Source organism: Micropterus salmoides, unplaced genomic scaffold (genome assembly GCF_014851395.1).
Source record: "Micropterus salmoides isolate LMB-PRFRI ecotype aquatic unplaced genomic scaffold, ASM1485139v1 Ms_hic_scaffold_1, whole genome shotgun sequence".
NCBI lineage: Eukaryota > Metazoa > Chordata > Actinopteri > Centrarchiformes > Centrarchidae > Micropterus > Micropterus salmoides.
The window spans coordinates 26,660,454-26,679,091 of NW_024040040.1; the positions used below are offsets into that span (position 1 = coordinate 26,660,454).

General features: G+C 40.6%; 1 protein-coding gene across 1 annotated transcript in view; it reads left to right on the forward strand.

Moving 5' to 3' along the window:
* Positions 1-18,638, forward strand: part of LOC119905827 (E3 ubiquitin-protein ligase HECW1) — a 104,785-nt gene that overhangs the window by 71,264 nt on the left and 14,883 nt on the right. The window contains exons 12-19 of the mRNA XM_038723177.1: positions 3,498-3,596; positions 12,655-12,808; positions 14,000-14,103; positions 14,361-14,467; positions 15,709-15,894; positions 16,398-16,532; positions 16,822-16,936; positions 17,060-17,156. Coding sequence (XP_038579105.1) covers positions 3,498-3,596; positions 12,655-12,808; positions 14,000-14,103; positions 14,361-14,467; positions 15,709-15,894; positions 16,398-16,532; positions 16,822-16,936; positions 17,060-17,156 — 997 coding nt within the window. The remainder of the gene's footprint in view (positions 1-3,497; positions 3,597-12,654; positions 12,809-13,999; positions 14,104-14,360; positions 14,468-15,708; positions 15,895-16,397; positions 16,533-16,821; positions 16,937-17,059; positions 17,157-18,638) is intronic.

An 18,638-nucleotide genomic window follows, 5' to 3' on the forward strand; every position in this document is an offset into this window, starting at 1 on the left:
TTCAATCATATCTGCTTGTCGTCACTAAATATTACTGCTCCTCTAAAGGTTAGGCCTACGTCTAAAGCTAGTAAGCAACCCTGGATAAATGACAGCATTCACAGCCTAAAAAGGGAATGCAGGAAAGCAGAGCGCAGATGGAAAAAATCCAGTCTCCAAGTTCATTACCTCAGTCTGAAGGATTTATTAATTAACTACAATAACATGGTTAAGGATGCGAGAACACACTATTTTTCTGAACTCATTACTACACATAAACACAATCCCAGGTTTCTGTTTAAGACTGTGGATCAGCTGGTAAACCCAACCCCTCCTTGTGCCTCAGCTGGAAGTAATGATGACTGTGAATTGTTTTTATCTTATTTTACCAATAAGGTGGTGTCAATCAGAGCCTCTATTACCCCCATTGCCTCTTACTCAGAGGTTCCTCACCAGCAACAAGAGAGTTTTAACCAGTTTTATCCCATCGACTTGTCTGAGCTTTTAAAAACAGTATCACAAATGAGGGTGTCCTCCAGCCCACTTGATGTAATACCTACAAAATTTTTACTGAAAGTAATGGATTCTGTTGGGCCCCATTTGATCTGTTTTCAACAGCTCCCTATCTACTGGTTGTGTCCCTGATTATTTTAAAACGGCTTGCGTGAACCCACTTTTAAAGAAACCTGGTTTAGATCCCTCCCTCCCACATAATTTTAGACCAATTTCAAAACTGCCTTTTATTGCAAAGATTCTAGAAAGAATTGTGTCCAAACAGTTGCTCACTGTACTGGAAAATAAAATATTTGAAAAGTTTCAGTCTGGTTTTAGGAAGTACCACAGCACTGAGACTGCCCTGCTTAAAGTCACCAATGACCTTTTAATGTCTGCTGATGAAGGCATGTGCTCAGTCCTGGTACTCCTGGACCTTAGCGCTGCTTTTGACACCATTGATCACAACATCATGTTAGACAGACTGAGGCACTGGGTGGGGATCTCTGGTACTGCCCTAGAATGGTTTTCATCCTACCTGTCAAATAGGAAGTTTTGTGTGTCTGTAAACAACTATGTCTCCTCATTCTGTCCATTTAAATATGGTGTGCCTCAGGGGTCGGTCTAAGGACCCATTTTGTTTTCCTTGTATCTGCTTCCCCTTGGACATATTATCCATAAACATGGCATTTCTTTTCATATTTATGCTGATGACACACAAATATACTTGCTATAGTTCACTTAACAACTGCCTTTGTGAAGTTAAAAAATGGATGTCAAATAATTTCCTCCAGCTGAACTCAGACAAAACAGAAATCCTGGTCATCGGGTCTCAGCAGATGGCAAATCAAATACTGCCATCTGCTGGTTCCCTAGTAAATCACATTAAGCCTGTGGCAAAGAACCTTGGTGTTTGGTTTGATAGTAATTTAAATTTCGAGCAGCACACCACAAAGCTTGTTCAATCATGTTTTTATCAACTTAGAAATATAGCAAAAATTCGATCAATGTTAACTTTTAAGGACACCGAGACCATTTTACACGCCTTCGTCTCATCATGCCTGGATTAGTGCAACAGCCTTTTCACCTGTTTAACCCAAAAATCTATTGATCGACTCCAGACTGTCCAGAACTCAGCTGCCAGGCTTTTAACCAGAACAAAGAAATATGACCACATTACTCCTATTTTAACTTCATTACACTGGCTCCCAGTATGTTTTAGAATTGACTTTAAAATTCTATTGATCACTTTTAAATTTCTTCATGGCCTCTCACCTTGTTATATTTCTGACCTTTTAGTCCCATACGCACCAGCACGTACCTTGAGATCCTCGGGCAGAGGTCTGTTGTCTGTTCCAGAGTCTCGACTGAAAACTAAAGGGGACAGAGCGTTTGCTGTCAGGGCCCTTAGGCTCTGGAACAGCCTGCCCGAGGAAACCAGGTCGGCTGAGTCAGTGAACTCTTTTAAGTCCCTTCTTAAAACATACTTTTATAGGAGAGCTTTTCCCGATCTTATTTGACTTTATTTTATCCCTTTTATTGTATTTTACTAATTTTATATTAATTTTTCATGCTCTTATCTTGTTTTTTTTGTATTATTCTTTACACTTGTTAAAGCACTTTGTAACTTGTTTTTGAAAAGTGCTCTACAAATAAGGATTATTATTATTATTATTACAAACCTTCTCCTAAACCCACAGGGCTCTCTGCCCATATCGCGCACGATTGCTAAAATTGGAGCATATTAACAAATGCCCAGGAAAGTAGCATCAAGTCATGATAATGTTTCTGGATTAACAAGCATTTTGCAGGAGAATTTTCACTGTATGTGTTAAGATAACATCTGACTGTGAATTGGCATATTTACACATATCAAACCGAGGAGGTCCTCTTTTGAGATGATGTGCACCTTTGTCGAACAGGTGATCATTCTATGCCACTCATCTGGACCCAGAGTGATCGGTTCTCATTTCAGGCAGATAACTTGGCTAAGTGTGGAAGGTGCTGGGGATGTTACTGCAGTTCTTTTTTTGTTTTTCTTCGACCTCTACTCTTTGGCATGAGGCAGAATAAATCTTTTTCCTGCAGTCATGTTGTAGTTGATGAGAACTTTCCATTGCTGTCAAACATCATTCAGCTTTTCGCTTAAATCATGAAGATCTGTGAGGTCCTGTAGGTTATTTCTGTAGTGAGCAGGGGCTGTGTTAAAGGCATTTCTTCTCACAGTCATGCCCATTTTGATTTTTCTTTCCCAAATCTGCCCACTGTGATTACAATGATGTATCTACTCACGTTATCCATTTTTCACCTGTTTTGTGTCACTGACTCCAGCTGATCTTACCACAGTCCCGTCTCAATGCATGTTCTGTGTAATTACACTTTGCATCAACGCACATTTTCCCCCTCATCCAGATCACATAGTAGTTGGAGGTGAGCAAAAAGTGTTTTGCAGTGAAAGAGCAGCTGCCTGTTGTCATTGGCTGGATGTGGATGTCGAGTCGGCCGACTCTTCCAGGTATTTGGCATGCTAGATATCTGGCTGGCGTCAGCGATGTGTCAGAGATGTCGTTGATGGGTCCTTGAGTAGTTCACACATAACGACTGGCGACCGCTGATCGATCCCTGATTTAGCCCTGATCACACCCTGTCACCGAGCTCGCCAACCGGCAAATCGGGCTAAAAATCGTGTTGCGTGAACTAGGCTTTAGTGACATTATCAGGAGACAGATGATCAATCGGAATTACCAATCCTGTCACAAAACAGAACATAGATATCAGATTCTGCAAAACTCAGTTCCAATGTTTAAAATAATTTCTGAGTTAGATGACTTTGTGTTATGTGAAAGGTGTCATTTGATGAAAATGATGTGCTGGAAAACCACCCAATATGAACATCATTCCCGGGGATACTAGACTGCATTACACCATTTCCACCAGCATCCATTCCTTTCCTAGCTGACAGGTAGTCTAGTGTATCCCCAGCCTTACAGTAATGTATCCCATACTGTCTCTCTGATGTCCTGTAGGCTCAGGCTTCTCCCCTCCTGTTGGCCATCTTCCAGTCCTGCGACCAAGCCATGACCTAAACCATTTTCCTGCTGCCACTGACCAAGCCTTACCTCCAAGTAAGAACCTACACATCCCAGTCTTACTCTGGAGTCACATTCCTACACCTTGGTTTGCTGTGAGAGTGGCTGTTGTGTGTGTGTCTCTATCAAGTGCATGCTGTCATTTATGTTTTGCTTTCCAAAAATATTCCTCTGTCTGCCGTCATCATGTCATCCTCCCATCTTGCACACCCCTTTAATTTTAGATGTACAGCTTTCTACTGGTCTGTGCTGTTTGGTTCATGGTTGGATCTGCACTCAGTACTGGACGGTTGGATGGCTCGCTGGTCTTCGCTGATTTAGAGCAGAAGGGTCAGCTGCCAAAGGCCCAAACTCCACTTAGCTGTTACATCATCTTCCAGCATCACCATCACCATCCAACTGAGAGTCCTTAACCAGTGAGCTGCTTCCCTCACAGACATTTTTTAAAACATGTTTTGTGACTAGGTGCACAATCTGTTTTCTAGTTCTCTGGAATTATACACCAGGGGCCTCATTACAGAACCAGAACTGCGTGTCCTATCTTAATGGGGCTATATGCAGTTTTTCAATGAAAACACTTATCAATAAATAACTTTTTTACTGCCTATTTGTGAACGAGCTGTAAGCTCCCAAAGAAGTGAACAACAAGGCTGATTTCTCTGTTGCTTGGAAGAGCCACTATTCTGCCAATTATGTGAAGGAATCGGGTCGGGTTCTCCGCATATGCGCTCCTGAGACTCTTGCGTACTACAGCGACAACACCGCAGCTAAAAAAGTTAGCCACTAACCGACTCCCAGCACAACACAGACTCCAACACAAACTCCATGTAAGGATAAAAAACAACAATAAAGGTTTATGTGCTGAAGTCTGTCTGGCCAAAGAGAATCAGATGATGTCGGGTGAAAACACATTCAACATTGGAACAGTGTGAGTCACAGAGAAACCTCTGCTTTGTTTTGTATCAAAACCGACACAGAGTTGGCTTTCATCCCATTGGACACGTAAACCAACATCACTGCAAATCATGTGAAATTTATTGTAATTTTGTGCTTTAGTTGGCTCAAGTTACCACATTACTATCCTGTGTACCACCGGTATTGTGTTGGTTTTAGCCTGCAAGAAATTATGTAATGGTACAAAGCAAATGTGGAGTTATTTGTTTCTACTAGCCTGTAGTGATGCAAGGCAGGAGCAGCCATCTAACGTTAGCACGGATCTTGCGCTGTTTGCTTTGTAACGTTGAATATCGATTTAATGTGGTTTTACCGATACTCAGGTACACGGCTTCCACCGTCTCAGTCGCTGTGACTTACATGACCCAATAATATACAATACTGCAACACGTAACAGAGCAGAACAACAACACAGGGGAAGACCCATTCACAATAGTAATAGCTAACCCTAACCCTAACTGTTGTAAAATGTGGCAACAATCTCATTTATAATATTCAGTCCAGCTCACTAACTGTTTCATTATAATCCAATACATTTGGCTGTGCTCACATTGCTGAGCCTCCGGTGAAAGATCAGGGTGTCCGCGGGGTCTTAAAAAGTCTTAAAAGGTAATAAATCAATTTTGCGAAAATTAAGGCTATTTAAAAAGTATTAAAAAGTCTTAATCGCCATTTTACAAGGTATTCAATTTTGAAGATATTTTTTTTAGTGTGAAAATCCTGTTTGTCCAAAAGTTTGTTCGCTAAAAGTGTAGGTGAACGTATTTATTTGTAATGCGTAGCCAAAAATACTAGACAGGCAGTGAGTAGCGACTGTGTGATTCGTTTCTGTAACGTTAGGCGCAGGAATCTACCGTGCGCCTATTTCACTAAACGCTCCAAAAAATAGATCCGTGCAAACCGGAAAATGATTTACGAGTACAACCGACCGTAATCTCCCACCCCGCTGGACCCTCAATGCTAATCGTCCAAAACGTAGTCGGCGTGGCGATCAGGAGTAACGGAATTAACCTGGTTGGCCAGTCGCTCTGTGGCCACTTTGAACGGCCCCGTTCCTGAAAAACAAGAGCAAGATGCGCTGTAAGAAGCTGAATCGGTAAGACAGAAGACCACAGGGAAAATTCACGGAGCGTGTGGGTTTGGCTAACGTTTGGCTATTTAGCTAAATCTCTGCCTTTTATTGAAACACGTTGAACTTCTCATAAAGCCGATGCTCTTGTTAATGTCACTTTTTGGGAACAGATCAATCACAGCCTGGATGGAGCGGGATTTTTTTTTTTAAGTTTGATGTGCTGCAACAAACTTTATAAATGTTGAACTTAATGTTCTGCATAAATGGTTATGATTATTGACGAGTTAGTAGCCTGCCTAAAATCAAGGTTGGAGACTCACGTAGCCTAGAGCATTTTTCTTGCATAAAGTTAATGAATAAAAAACAACCCCAAACTGAAGCAGCTGTAATTTGAATTAATATTACACTAGAGGTAAGTTATATACTCTTATATGAAATTATATTGAACATAATGAATACATTAATATCAAACTTACAGTTTACTATTAAGTTAACAATGACTATAACTAATAACTTAATGTTATAATATTATACTAATACAGTCATTTAGACTAGTTCCTCCTTCAGGTTGTGCCTGTGCTACACCGCCTACACTACTTACGTTATTCATCACTCAGTTTATTCTCTTCATCTTTGTTCCCTCCTGCCCTATTTGAATTTTGCTGTATTGATCAAGTGGTCGATGAAAGTAACTAAAACACAAAATTACACTGTGTCACATGATTTGCTGTAATGTTGCGTACATAAACGTCATAGCTTATGTAAGACAGTTGCTTTTCGCAGGAAATCTGACCAGTCCTTCACATAGAAAACAATGGGCCTATACAGGCTGTTATAGGCAACTGAGAAAGTTGGTGAATGCCTCAATTTTTAGGTGGTGTTACAACCTGATGACATATAGGCAATAAATATGTTATAAATATATTTAAATTCCTTTTAAAAACTTAAAAATTTCCCTTTTAAAGGTTTGTGGCTGATTTAATCGGTTACATGTCAAGTGGCGCGGCAATCTTGAATTATGTTGACAAAGTCTTGAAAAGGTCTTAAAAAGGTATTGAATTTTACTTCAGGATTCCTGTATATACCCTGAAGATACACAGATAACGTTGGTTACTGAAAAGCCGACAGGGGAACTAACGCCGATGTATCACTTCAGCTAAATGCAATTAATGTGAGAATGGTTTAGTTCAATATCAAGCTGATAAAAATATTACTGTAATGTTGCAGTGGGAGTTTACCAGAGTTTACAGCATGTTGTGTGAAGCGGTCTCCCTTGTGTCGGATTATGCTATCTCATGAGTTTGAGCACACACCAGGTTGATATCTAAAAACTGCATAGCTAGTGGCCCCTGAAAACTCTGTATTGCCCCTTTAAGCTTTAAGAGACAAGAAAAATCCTATCCCTATTACAGAATTAATTCCTCACAGCTGTTCTATCCCATGTCAGACCTCGTATCTTAAGAAATCTCAGGCCTGCATCTGTGTTCAAAACGTATACAAGACTTTAATGGCTAGCTTTCCTTTTTGGGAAATTTTCTTCCAAGTTGTCGGCCCAGATAAAGATTTGAACATATATAGTATGTCAATCAAATTCGATATACCTTTTAATATATGGTCCAGGACCTTAAGGTTTCAATAGCCTTTCAGTATTCATGTTGTTTCCCATCTTTATTGTCATTTGTCACTTTGAATCAAGGACAGTACAGGGAAGTGGCCACAGGGTCAGTGTGTAATATTTTGGAGGAAATATTGACAGAAATGCAGTATCATATCCATAACATTGTTTTCAGTAGTGTATAAAGACCTTACATAATGAACCGTTATGTTTTTATTACCTTAGAATGAGCCATTTCTACAGTAGCCCAAATGGACAAACTGTGTTTCGTCTCTACGTTTAATACGTACGACGTACGAAGAAGAACAAGAACAAGAAGAAGTAACATTAGAAGGAGTAGTAGTAGTTGACTGCTTGATAAGACACAAGAAAAGAAGAGAATTTGGATAAATGGAGGAACACACATATTATTTAGCACAAGAGCTGACAGAGCGTATTGGCCACTGTAGCTTCTCCTGCATCTTTTTTTCCTTTATTGCAAAAAGAGAAGTAGGAAGAACGACTTCACAGCTCAGAATATGGGACCAGCCGAGGAACACCTGAATGCTCCGTGAGCAGCTGTTTAATTCACAACCCTCACCACTAGATGCCACTATAACTTACACACTAAACCGCTAAGTGATGAGTTAAAAATTAATAATCTTGTCATTATTTTGGATAAAAATTCAAAAAATGTTCTGTCTAAAATTATATAGAAGAGACAAATAACACATTTGAGAAGCTTCAACCAGATGTAAAGCAAGTGTGTTAACTTGACAAATTGCTTAAACAAAATGCCACACAGCACTACTCCTCTCCTACAGAATGTCACCAGATATAATATTGTGAAGCACATTTCTCCTTGCTTTAAGTATGTCAGTCAATTGCAGTTGAACTTGGTCAAGCACTTTCCAACAGATACAGTGAGGAAAATAAGTATTTGAACACCCTGCTATTTTGCAAGTTCTCCCACTTAGAAATCATGGAGGGGTCTGAAATTGTCATCGTAGGTGCATGTCCACTGTGAGAGACATAATCTAAAAAAGAAATATCCAGAAATCACAATGTATGATTTTTTAACTATTTATTTGTATGATACAGCTGCAAATAAGTATTTGAACACCTGAGAAAATCAATGTTAATATTTGGTACAGTAGCCTTTGTTTGCAATTACAGAGGTCAAATGTTTCCTGTAGTTTTTCACCAGGTTTGCACACACTGCAGGAGGGATTTTGGCCCACTCCTCCACACAGATCTTCTCTAGATCAGTCAGGTTTCTGGCCTGTCGCTGAGAAACACGGAGTTTGAGCTCCCTCCAAAGATTCTCTATTGGGTTTAGGTCTGGAGACTGGCTAGGCCACGCCAGAACCTTGACATGCTTCTTACAGAGCCACTCCTTGGTTATCCTGGCCGTGTGCTTCGGGTCATTGTCATGTTGGAAGACCCAGCCTCGACCCATCTTCAATGCTCTAACTGAGGGAAGGAGGTTGTTCCCCAAAATCTTGCAATACATGGCCCCGGTCATCCTCTCCTTAATACAGTGCAGTCGCCCTGTCCCATGTGCAGAAAAACACCCCCAAAGCATGAAGCTACCACCCCCATGCTTCACAGTAGGGATGGTGTTCTTGGGATGGTACTCATCATTCTTCTTCCTACAAACACGGTTAGTGGAATTATGACCAAAAAGTTCTATTTTGGTCTCATCTGACCACATGACTTTCTCCCATGACTCCTCTGGATCATCCATATGGTCATTGGCAAACTGAAGACGGGCCTTGACATGTGCTGGTTTAAGCAGGGGAACCTTCCGTGCCATGCATGATTTCAAACCACGATGTCTTAGTGTATTACCAACAGTAACCTTGGAAACGGTGGTCCCAGCTCTTTTCAGGTCATTGACCAGCTCCTCCCGTGTAGTTCTGGGCTGATTTCTCACCTTTCTTAGGATCATTGAGACCCCACGAGGTGAGATCTTGCATGGAGCCCCAGTCCGAGGGAGACTGACAGTCATGTTTAGCTTCTTCCATTTTCTAATGATTGCTCCAACAGTGGACCTTTTTTCACCAAGCTGCTTGGCAATTTCCCCGTAGCCCTTTCCAGCCTTGTGGAGGTGTACAATTTTGTCTCTAGTGTCTTTGGACAGCTCTTTGGTCTCGGCCATGTTAGTAGTTGGATTCTTACTGATTGTATGGGGTGGACAGGTGTCTTTATGCAGCTAACGACCTCAAACAGGTGCATCTAATTTAGGATAATAACTGGAGTGGAGGTGGACATTTTGAAGGCAGACTAACAGGTCTTTGAGAGTCAGAATTCTAGCTGATAGACAGGTGTTCAAATACTTATTTGCAGCTGTATCATACAAATAAATAGTTAATAATAGTTAATAGTTAAAATCATACTTTGTGATTTCTGGATTTTTTTTTTAGATTATGTCTCTCACAGTGGACATGCACCTACGATGACAATTTCAGACCCCTCCATGATTTCTGAGTGGGAGAACTTGCAAAATAGCAGGGTGTTCAAATACTTATTTTCCTCACTGTAAGTAGTGTATTCAATAATCTGACACCATGGACTGGATCCACTTACCGAAAATACAGGCACAGGACTGCATTTACATCGAGTGACACTCAGCTGCACTGCAACTGTGTGTGAGCAAGAGAATGAAGGCTGATCACACTTAAGCCTCGTTTCTGTAGAAACTGGATGAAAAGTGAGTGCCATTATTAGAACACTCGATCACCTAAAACCACCTTAAGTGTGATGAAATGGAGCAGGACTACTACAAAGCCAAATTTAAAATTACTAATTACCTAAATATCATCTTCCTCCTCCAGCTGTTAGGCAGGGTTGAGAAAAGCTGCTCCAATCCTTGTCTCACACATTCACTGTGCCCATTTATGAGCCAAATGAAGTCCTAATGGTGGAATATCGATGGCCCCAACAATAGCTTTCCAGTCTCCCACTTAACAACAGTTTACACAAATTACAGAAATGACATGGTGCATTAAACAACAACTGTTTCAGTTTTGAACGACTGCCACATGGGTACGAGAGAGGAGAAGGACCCAAATGCGAGAGACAGTCTGGTTTAATGACGAAATATACCTTACAGATAGGTAGGTAGGTACGTAGGAAGGTAGACAGGTAGCAGTCAGGCGGGTTCAGTTCACAGATGCTCGGAAGAAAACCTGCAAGACAAGAACATAGCAACAACGATGAATAAAAAGATGAAAACAGCATTAGTATTTGTCCTTGTACTATTGGTATTAGTTGTAGTACTATTAGTACTAGGTCTAAGTCATTGCTGTGCATCATTATTAGTGCTGCTAGTAGTATTAGTACTACTAAGTGTCCTTCTCAACTCTGTCTATAATTGAATCCTAAAGTACCAGTTCAGAGATATGATTTCAACCTGTTTCTGGTTGAAGTCTTAAGTTTTAAGGGGCTGTATGAAAAGAGGAGGATGGTTCAGAAAGGGGGAGGGTAGTCTACATTTCTTTGGGAGAGTAGGGGGATCTCTTGAGAGCGCATCATATTCTATAGCACCTCCCACCTTTACTTTATTCTGCATCTTAACCGAGAGCAGAACTACAGTTTACCAAAATGTGTCAAAACAAATGTCATGTGTCAGCTTTTTTTTTTGTCAGCTTATGGTTGGATGGAAATTTTGGTAAACCAGACGCATCATTTTGTTATGTTTACCTTAATTGCTAATTTATTTTATTGTGTATTGTGATCATGTGCTGTGCAAATGAGCTCCAGCATTCTGCAATCAAATACGATTTTAAATTGGCCTGGTAAAAAGAAATTTAAATCAATATGTGGCGGTCAGCGTTGATATTGTGGCGGTCCGCCACAAATAAATGAACATATGGGAAACACTGATAATGATGAGGCCCCTCCCCACCCTACTAATTTTCATATAGTCCCTAAGAATATTTTAGTATTTAGTGTCCTGAAACAAGATAGAATTACAGTCCCTGAAGAGACAAAAAAAAATTAAGTTAATGCTGGTTTAAGATTTTTAATTCACACAAAGTTTCTATCCCATTTCCTGTGGTTGGTCCACTTTGCATTTACACAACCAGAACCAAACATGCAAACTCACCAGACACCACTGCATCAAACAGGTTAGGGGTGAAATTTCCTAAAAAGGACAATAAATAATCTAATCTGAAAACACCCTCAGTTGTAGACAGTATGTGGTCTAACATAAGTGGTCATAATTACAGTACTCCACTACTTGCCTCCAGAGTTAGTGCCAAGTCATCTTCACTGAGGTGTTTTTATCTTCTGTCTCAAAGAACAAAGTGGATTGAGCCTGTAAGCCCACATAGTTCTGCAGCAGCCTCTGGAAAAGTAACCGGGTTGCTAAAAATTGCATGTCATTAAAGGGAGGGAGACATTCACAAATGGTGCACAATCACTTCATTTAAGGACATGGGGAATTGTGTATATGAGTGAGCGAGACTGCGTGGATGCACACATGAAACAGAATGCAGAAGAGACACTCTCCTGTCTACATCAGTGGTGTTGAGGTGGAGCAGGTGAATAGTTTCAGGTTACTGGGAATCAGCATCACAGAGAACCTGACATGGTCATCGTTTCTGAGCTTTCGTGGAGAAAACTCAGAAACGACTGGATTTCTTGAGGAAGCTTAAGAAGGCCAAATTCCCGTGCCAAGTTCTTGTCAGCTTTTACAGAGGAGCAATAGAAAGCATCCTGACTGGAAACATCACAAATTGGCATGGGATGTGCACGGCCCAGGACCAGAGGGCTCTGCAGCGGGGTGATTAAAACTGCTCAGAAGATCATTGGTACCCATCTCCCGAGAATCAGTGATATCGGTGAGGTGAGGTGCCTACGAAGAGCCCAGAGGATACTGCTACTCTGACAGCATCAGCAGAAGGGGGAAAACACCTCTCTCCCTGTTTCTCTTTATAGTAGAAACACAGTCCTTGTGAGTGGGTAGTGTCAAAGCAAAACGATTTGGAAAATGTGTGTGGGGATACTGAAATATGGAGTGAGTGATTATGAAAGGTAGGATTTCTGTGATATTTTTGTAATTTCAGTGTATTAAACTACTGAGTTTGAATGATGCTGTTACTGAACCACACAATGCTGTCTTTATGTATCTCATTAGATGTGAGAATGTGTGGCGTCATTGCAAGTATATTTCGTGAATTATAATAACCCAAATAGTACCTTCAAAAATTGCAAGATCTTTTGTAGATAATAATAATGCAGTTGAAAAGAATTGTATAGTAGAAGGAGGTGTCAATATTGTTTGTCAACCAGAGGTTATTAACAATTTATATATCATCAATTTATAATACCAACCAGTTCGGATGAGTTCTTGAGCTTCGTTTCATTTGTCTTTAGGATTAACGACATTCAAGGAAGAGGTTTGTTTACATCCAACTCACTCAAATGTGACCGAATAACACTCCCCCACCTCTTTGTTGCCACAGACTGGGAAGCTCGGATCGACAGCCATGGCAGAGTTTTCTATGTGGACCATGTGAACCGGACCACAACCTGGCAGAGACCGACACACGGCAGCAAGTGTAACCACGGCATCCCCCGCTCAGGATCCACCCAGCAGATGGAACAGCTCAACAGGAGGTCAGACTGGGGACACAGAGAGGGAGCTCCAACTGTAATGATCAGCAGGCACTCGAGTGTCAGCCAATATCGACAAACAACAGGATCTGTATCTCCTCCTTTATCTTGTCCTATATGACCTCTTACACTTTAACACTTTATTTCAAAGTAGACTCTAACCTAAATCAATCATGTGGCACGTGTTGACAATTTTTCTAATCTCTAGCATATTTGTTTCTCTTTTAGAACTAAATTGGTTAATATGATATAATATTTTTGTCATGGTGGCAGCAATACATCATATCAATGAAATATCATATCATAAAATAATAAAACAAAATAAACATAATTTAAAATGATTAAATATGAAAACTGCTAAATATTCACATAAAAAAAACAAAAAAAAAACAGGGATACTGATGCAAGGCTGTGTTAGAGTGCAAAGTGGTTCATGTCTGTCTGTGTACAGTAACCACAGTGCGCAATGAGTATTTTAACCTACAACAATAAATATAATAAATAGATGTTTTAGTGTTACAGGGTTATTGCACCATGATCACATGACGTATTTAACTGTCCAGTACTATATACCAAAAAACATCTGAATATTTGGTTTTTAGTTGAGTTGTTGTTAACCAAACAATCTTTTTGAACTGAAAAGTGCTGAAAGAAGGAAACAAGTAAAGAGGAAATGAGGGAGTGGGTGCAAAGCCTCAGTCACTTCAGTATTCTAAGCTGCATACAGGCCTGTAGTGGAGTTATACTGACATCTGGTGACTGGAAAAGAAAGTCAAACCATTAACGTTTAGGAAGCATTTTATGGTAATTAAGCTCATATGAAAAATACAGTAACATAATTCAAAACCGTCTGCATGGTTTCCTCCTACAATTCAAAAACATGCATGTTTATTAGTGACTCTGAATTGCCCATAGGTGAGTGTGAATGTTTTTTTGTCTCTATGTGTCAGCCCTGTGATGAACTGGTTCAGGGTCTAGGGTACAGCCCCCCAGTGACCCTGTAAAGGATAAGCTGGATGGAAGGATTATAAATAGCACTAGTAGCTAGACAGGTCTCCAAACATGTGAAATGTGTTTCTGTGAAAGGTGCAGATCCCCCTGACAAACCCAGCAATACTTCACAAGCCAAATGAAGAAACATGCTTCATACTTCATACTTCATACACGTATGAGGACGACTTGTTGTTTGTGCAGGTACCAGAACATCCAGAGGACCATGGCCACAGAGGAGGACGGTGGGAGTCAGAGGTTAGAGCGCAGCGGCAGTACAGAGACTGATTCAGATGCTCCTCAGACAGGTACATTCCTGTAGTAGGATTGTGATCATGCTCATTTGTGGGACTACAGACTCTTCACCATTTGAAGGCATAAATACTGGTTCTATTTTCTATCAGCTTATTTTCTGATGCAGTACTTTTTCCCACTGTAATTTCCTTAAACATATTCAATATTATATTTATTATTGGTATGTACCATGTACCTCGGTCAAACCCTACTTCTGTAAACTGCCTTAAAATACTATACAGAGAAAGTAATTGCCCTGTTGTGTCTGCAGGCCCCGCCTCCCCTGTCAATCACCAGAAGATCAGCCATCTCCTCCAATCACCTGCTGTCAAGTTCATCACACACCCAGAGTTCTTCACTGTGTTGCACAGTAATTATGTGAGTACCTCACGCACACACCATCGTGTTTCCATCACTTATCCTAACCTTAACTTTAACCTAAAGCTAACCTTACTCTAACCAACACACACACACACACACACACACACACACACACACACACACACACACAATGCATTGCTTATATACAGTTTATTGTGCTAAATTAGTTACAGTTTGTATAGATGTATTTGTTGAAATAGCAACTGACAGTATAGACCACTGGATTAAAATAACCATACTGGAGGTTGAAAACATGTCCCTCTTTTAGTAAAGAGCCACGTCTCTGCTTTCAGTCGACTAACTACACTGTGCCAGTCTCAAACATTTTCCACAGCACAAACAACAAACAAGTCAACAAATAGCCTTCTGCTGAAAGTATGCATGGATGATGCAAACAGTAAGCAGACCCTGATGTCATGAAAAGGTTAAAAATACATCTGGTGATATTCTATATTTTTCTATTATCATCAAATCTCATGAAAAAACTGTACTCTATTCCTCTGAGCCGTAGAGCTCCACTGAAACTATTAAACCCATCAGTGAGCCTCACTTCTGACCTGGGTCACACGTTCTAACATCATCATTCTGACTCAGTACCACATACACCGTCCTGCTGCCCCTGATACTCACTAGAGCACCGGTTTAAGTAAGATGCACTAAAAACTACAGTGCAGAGTGCACACAGGTAGGAAAACAGGCAGGTCCTGCGACAACCACAGATACTGGATTTCACTTTTGTGTCCGAGCATTTGACTTATTGATTTCAGATACCACAAAAATGCTTCTGAAATGCAATACCCAGTCCCGCTTTAATGGAATGACCGCCTTTTTTATTTGTGAGCTATTTTTAAAGATTTACATCTTCAGTAGAAAACTGATCAAATCCTTTAGATCCTTTGATTTCTACCTGTGTTTCAGTCCTTTCAGTGAATTTGTAGAATTTGACAATATAATAGAATATCTCCAACCACAGTCTTTCATATGAATTTAGGAATTTCTTGAATTGAAAAAGTTGTTTTTCATCAGCCAACTGAAATCTCAGATGTCACAGCATTGGAAATGAATCCAAAGTTTGAAAACATTTCCTGCTTGACACTGAGGAAAGCATCTATTTAGATACACACACCCTTCTTCCCTCACTCACAAATGCATAGCCAAAATAAGATCAAAACAGCTTTTTGAGTGCTTTATTAACTTTAATAAATGTAAAGGTGAACTTGTAGGTGTTCTCTCTCCAGGCAGCCTACCGAATGTTCACCAGCAGCAGCTGTGTGAAACACATGATCCTGAAGGTGCGTCGTGATGCCAGGAACTTTGAGCGCTACCAACATAACCGGGACCTGGTGGTTTTCCTCAACAAGTTCGCAGACACTCAGCTGGAGCTGCCAAGAGGCTGGGAGATCAAGACTGACCCCCAGGGCAAGGTAGGTCACATATGTAGAATTCATGTAGAATCACAATCAAGTTTATTACAGTAAAAATGTTGCCAAATTTGCCTTGGTATTTTGGACACTTAAAGCTGCGTTAGGCAACGATGGAGAAACCAGCAAGAGACAGCAAGGAATAAATCCCACCAAAGCCAGTATCCAGAACACATGTTCATGTGCAGCGAGTGCACGGCCAGAGTGTGCACAGGTAGACAGGCAGTTAGGCAGCTAAGCCAGCCAATCATTTCTTTCAAGCTGAAGGAACGATGATAAGTTCATGTTGAGTGTAGATCCCGGTTTGAGGGCGTGTGAATGTGTGTGCATGAATGAACTGATTTGCTCAAGAATGTATGAAGGGAAAAGAGAAAAAGAAAACATAATAAATAAATACTGAAGAGAATGAATGAATGAAATTCATTAAAATACTATTACAAAGAGCCATTATGTCAAAGGCAGGTCATTTAAAATCACTGTTTTCAGTCCATTTTTTTCTGTCTCAGTCTTTTTTTGTGGACCACAACAGTCGAGCCACGACCTTCATCGACCCTCGCATCCCTCTGCAGAATGGCCGGCTGCCCGGCCACCTTGCCCACAGACAGCATCTGCAGAGACTACGCAGCTACAGCGCTGGGGAGGTACTCACACACCTTTACTACCTGTCCAATCATGGATCCACACTAGTTACATTTGAATCCCAAACTACAGCTCTATCATTACCCGAGCTTCTGCTTATGTCCAGGCACATTGGTTCCTGCTGAAGACATAAATCTGAAAAGACAGCTTCCAAATATATAGTTTAATTTTTAGCTGAGTTATTTCCTCAAACAGCTGCTCCCTGTAGTTTTTATTAAACAAGAGGACAGTGCTTATAATATAATGTCAGACTGTGAGAGTCAGCGGTGTCCTGTTGGTGTTTGTTCCCAGGCCTCTGATGTGTCCAGGAGTCGGGGGGCTTCTCTGATGGCCAGACCTGGAAACAGCCTGGTAGCCGCCATACGAAGTCAGCATCATGCTGACTCACAACAACTCAGCGCTCCGTGTAGGCACCGCCGTAATGTCTGTCATTTGAACACAATGTTTATCTCTTACTGATTCTTTTTCTAATGACCCTTTCTTGGACCACTGCCTGACTGCTTCTCTCTGTTTGTCTCCATCTCTCTAGCTTACAATGACAAGATAGTGGCGTTCCTTCGACAGCCAAACATATTTGACATGTTGCAGGAGCGACAGCCCAGCCTCAGCAGAAACCACGCACTGAGGTATGCTTCTTTCTTAAAGAATTCATCTATGCTGTCTGCTTTGGTTTTTATCCTATCATACATATCAGGTGAGAGTTCCTGGTCCACAATGCTTGTTCCATGCATAAATTCACACATTCATCTGAAGCTATTGTGATGCTTCTACAGAGTTCTTTGGTATTTTTCAAAGATACAATTTTTACTACTTAATTCCCTCTTTGTGTTCATTGCAGTTCAGTGGTAGATGATTCTTGTTCTTGTTCATCTTCTACTTTTTCTTCTTTTCCTGCACTTCAGTTCTGAAATCTCACGCACTGCCCAAGCAACAGAAATTAAACTAAATGGTGGGATGAGAGTGCTAGGGTTCATAATCTGTCATCAAGTAAGAAATTGTACACTGTGTCTTAGGTCACTTTAACTCTTGTAGTTTGGTTCATTTCATCCAGACCAAGGCAGAAAATATTTTAGTTCTGATCTGTCGTTTTTCACACAAACAATCCACACCAGGGTCTGAGGCCCCATCTACACTACTCCGGAACTCTTTATAACTTTATAACTTTTATACTAAAACGACTGAAAACGCACATCAGGTGGCCGATCACTGGGCATGCCCAGTGTAAACATGAAGCAGATGGTCTATGGTCTACAGAAGATTTGACTAAAGAATAAAGTACCACAGACGAAGAACCACACCAGATTTTTTTTGAATGGACCAATAACGAGCTTGGACTGTTACTGAATGTAAAGTGGCCGTGGCGGCAGAAAACAGACTGGGAGTAAATACAGCGTCATACACAGTACAAGTGTAGGCTTTAAGTGTTATTTGCACAGCACAAAATATTTTAATAAAAATACCAAATCAAAAACTCTGTCAGTAGCATCGTGTTTCTGCTTTGCATGACTTATGAGACCCAATCAGAGAGACAAACGTGAGCGTCTGCGTCATTGTATCTAAAGTCCTTGGGTTTTGCCCATCTTCACTAAAACTTTAAAATTTTAAAATAAAAAACGGGGTCGGCAGCGTTTTCAAACTTGATACAAACTCCGTTTTAGGTCTTCGTTTTTGCCGTTTCAGTCTGTACGGGAGGTGCAAATATCATAGAAGGTCTCTGTTTTAAAACTAAAGCGCAGTAGTGTGGATGGGGCATGAGTGGACGCAGATCAAAACCCACCTTTTGAGAGACTCTCTGTCCGGTTGTGCCCTTACGGTGCATTTAGAGCGATTTCAAACCTGTAGTTCATTTGCTCTGGTCTGACACCGTGGATTATCTATTAAACATGTTGCATTTCCCCATACAGTTTTTCTTTACGTAGAAAAACATTCAAGCAAACCAAAATGCATCACTGAAAGCCTCATGAGAATGAAACAGAAAATAGGTCGTATTTTCCCAAATATCAACAAGACCTTGTTGCTAGTCCAGGACAGACTTTTATTCATTCTCAGGCTATTGAAACTTGTTGAGTACACCTTGTAGTTGGGCCACATCAAGGTTGGATCACACA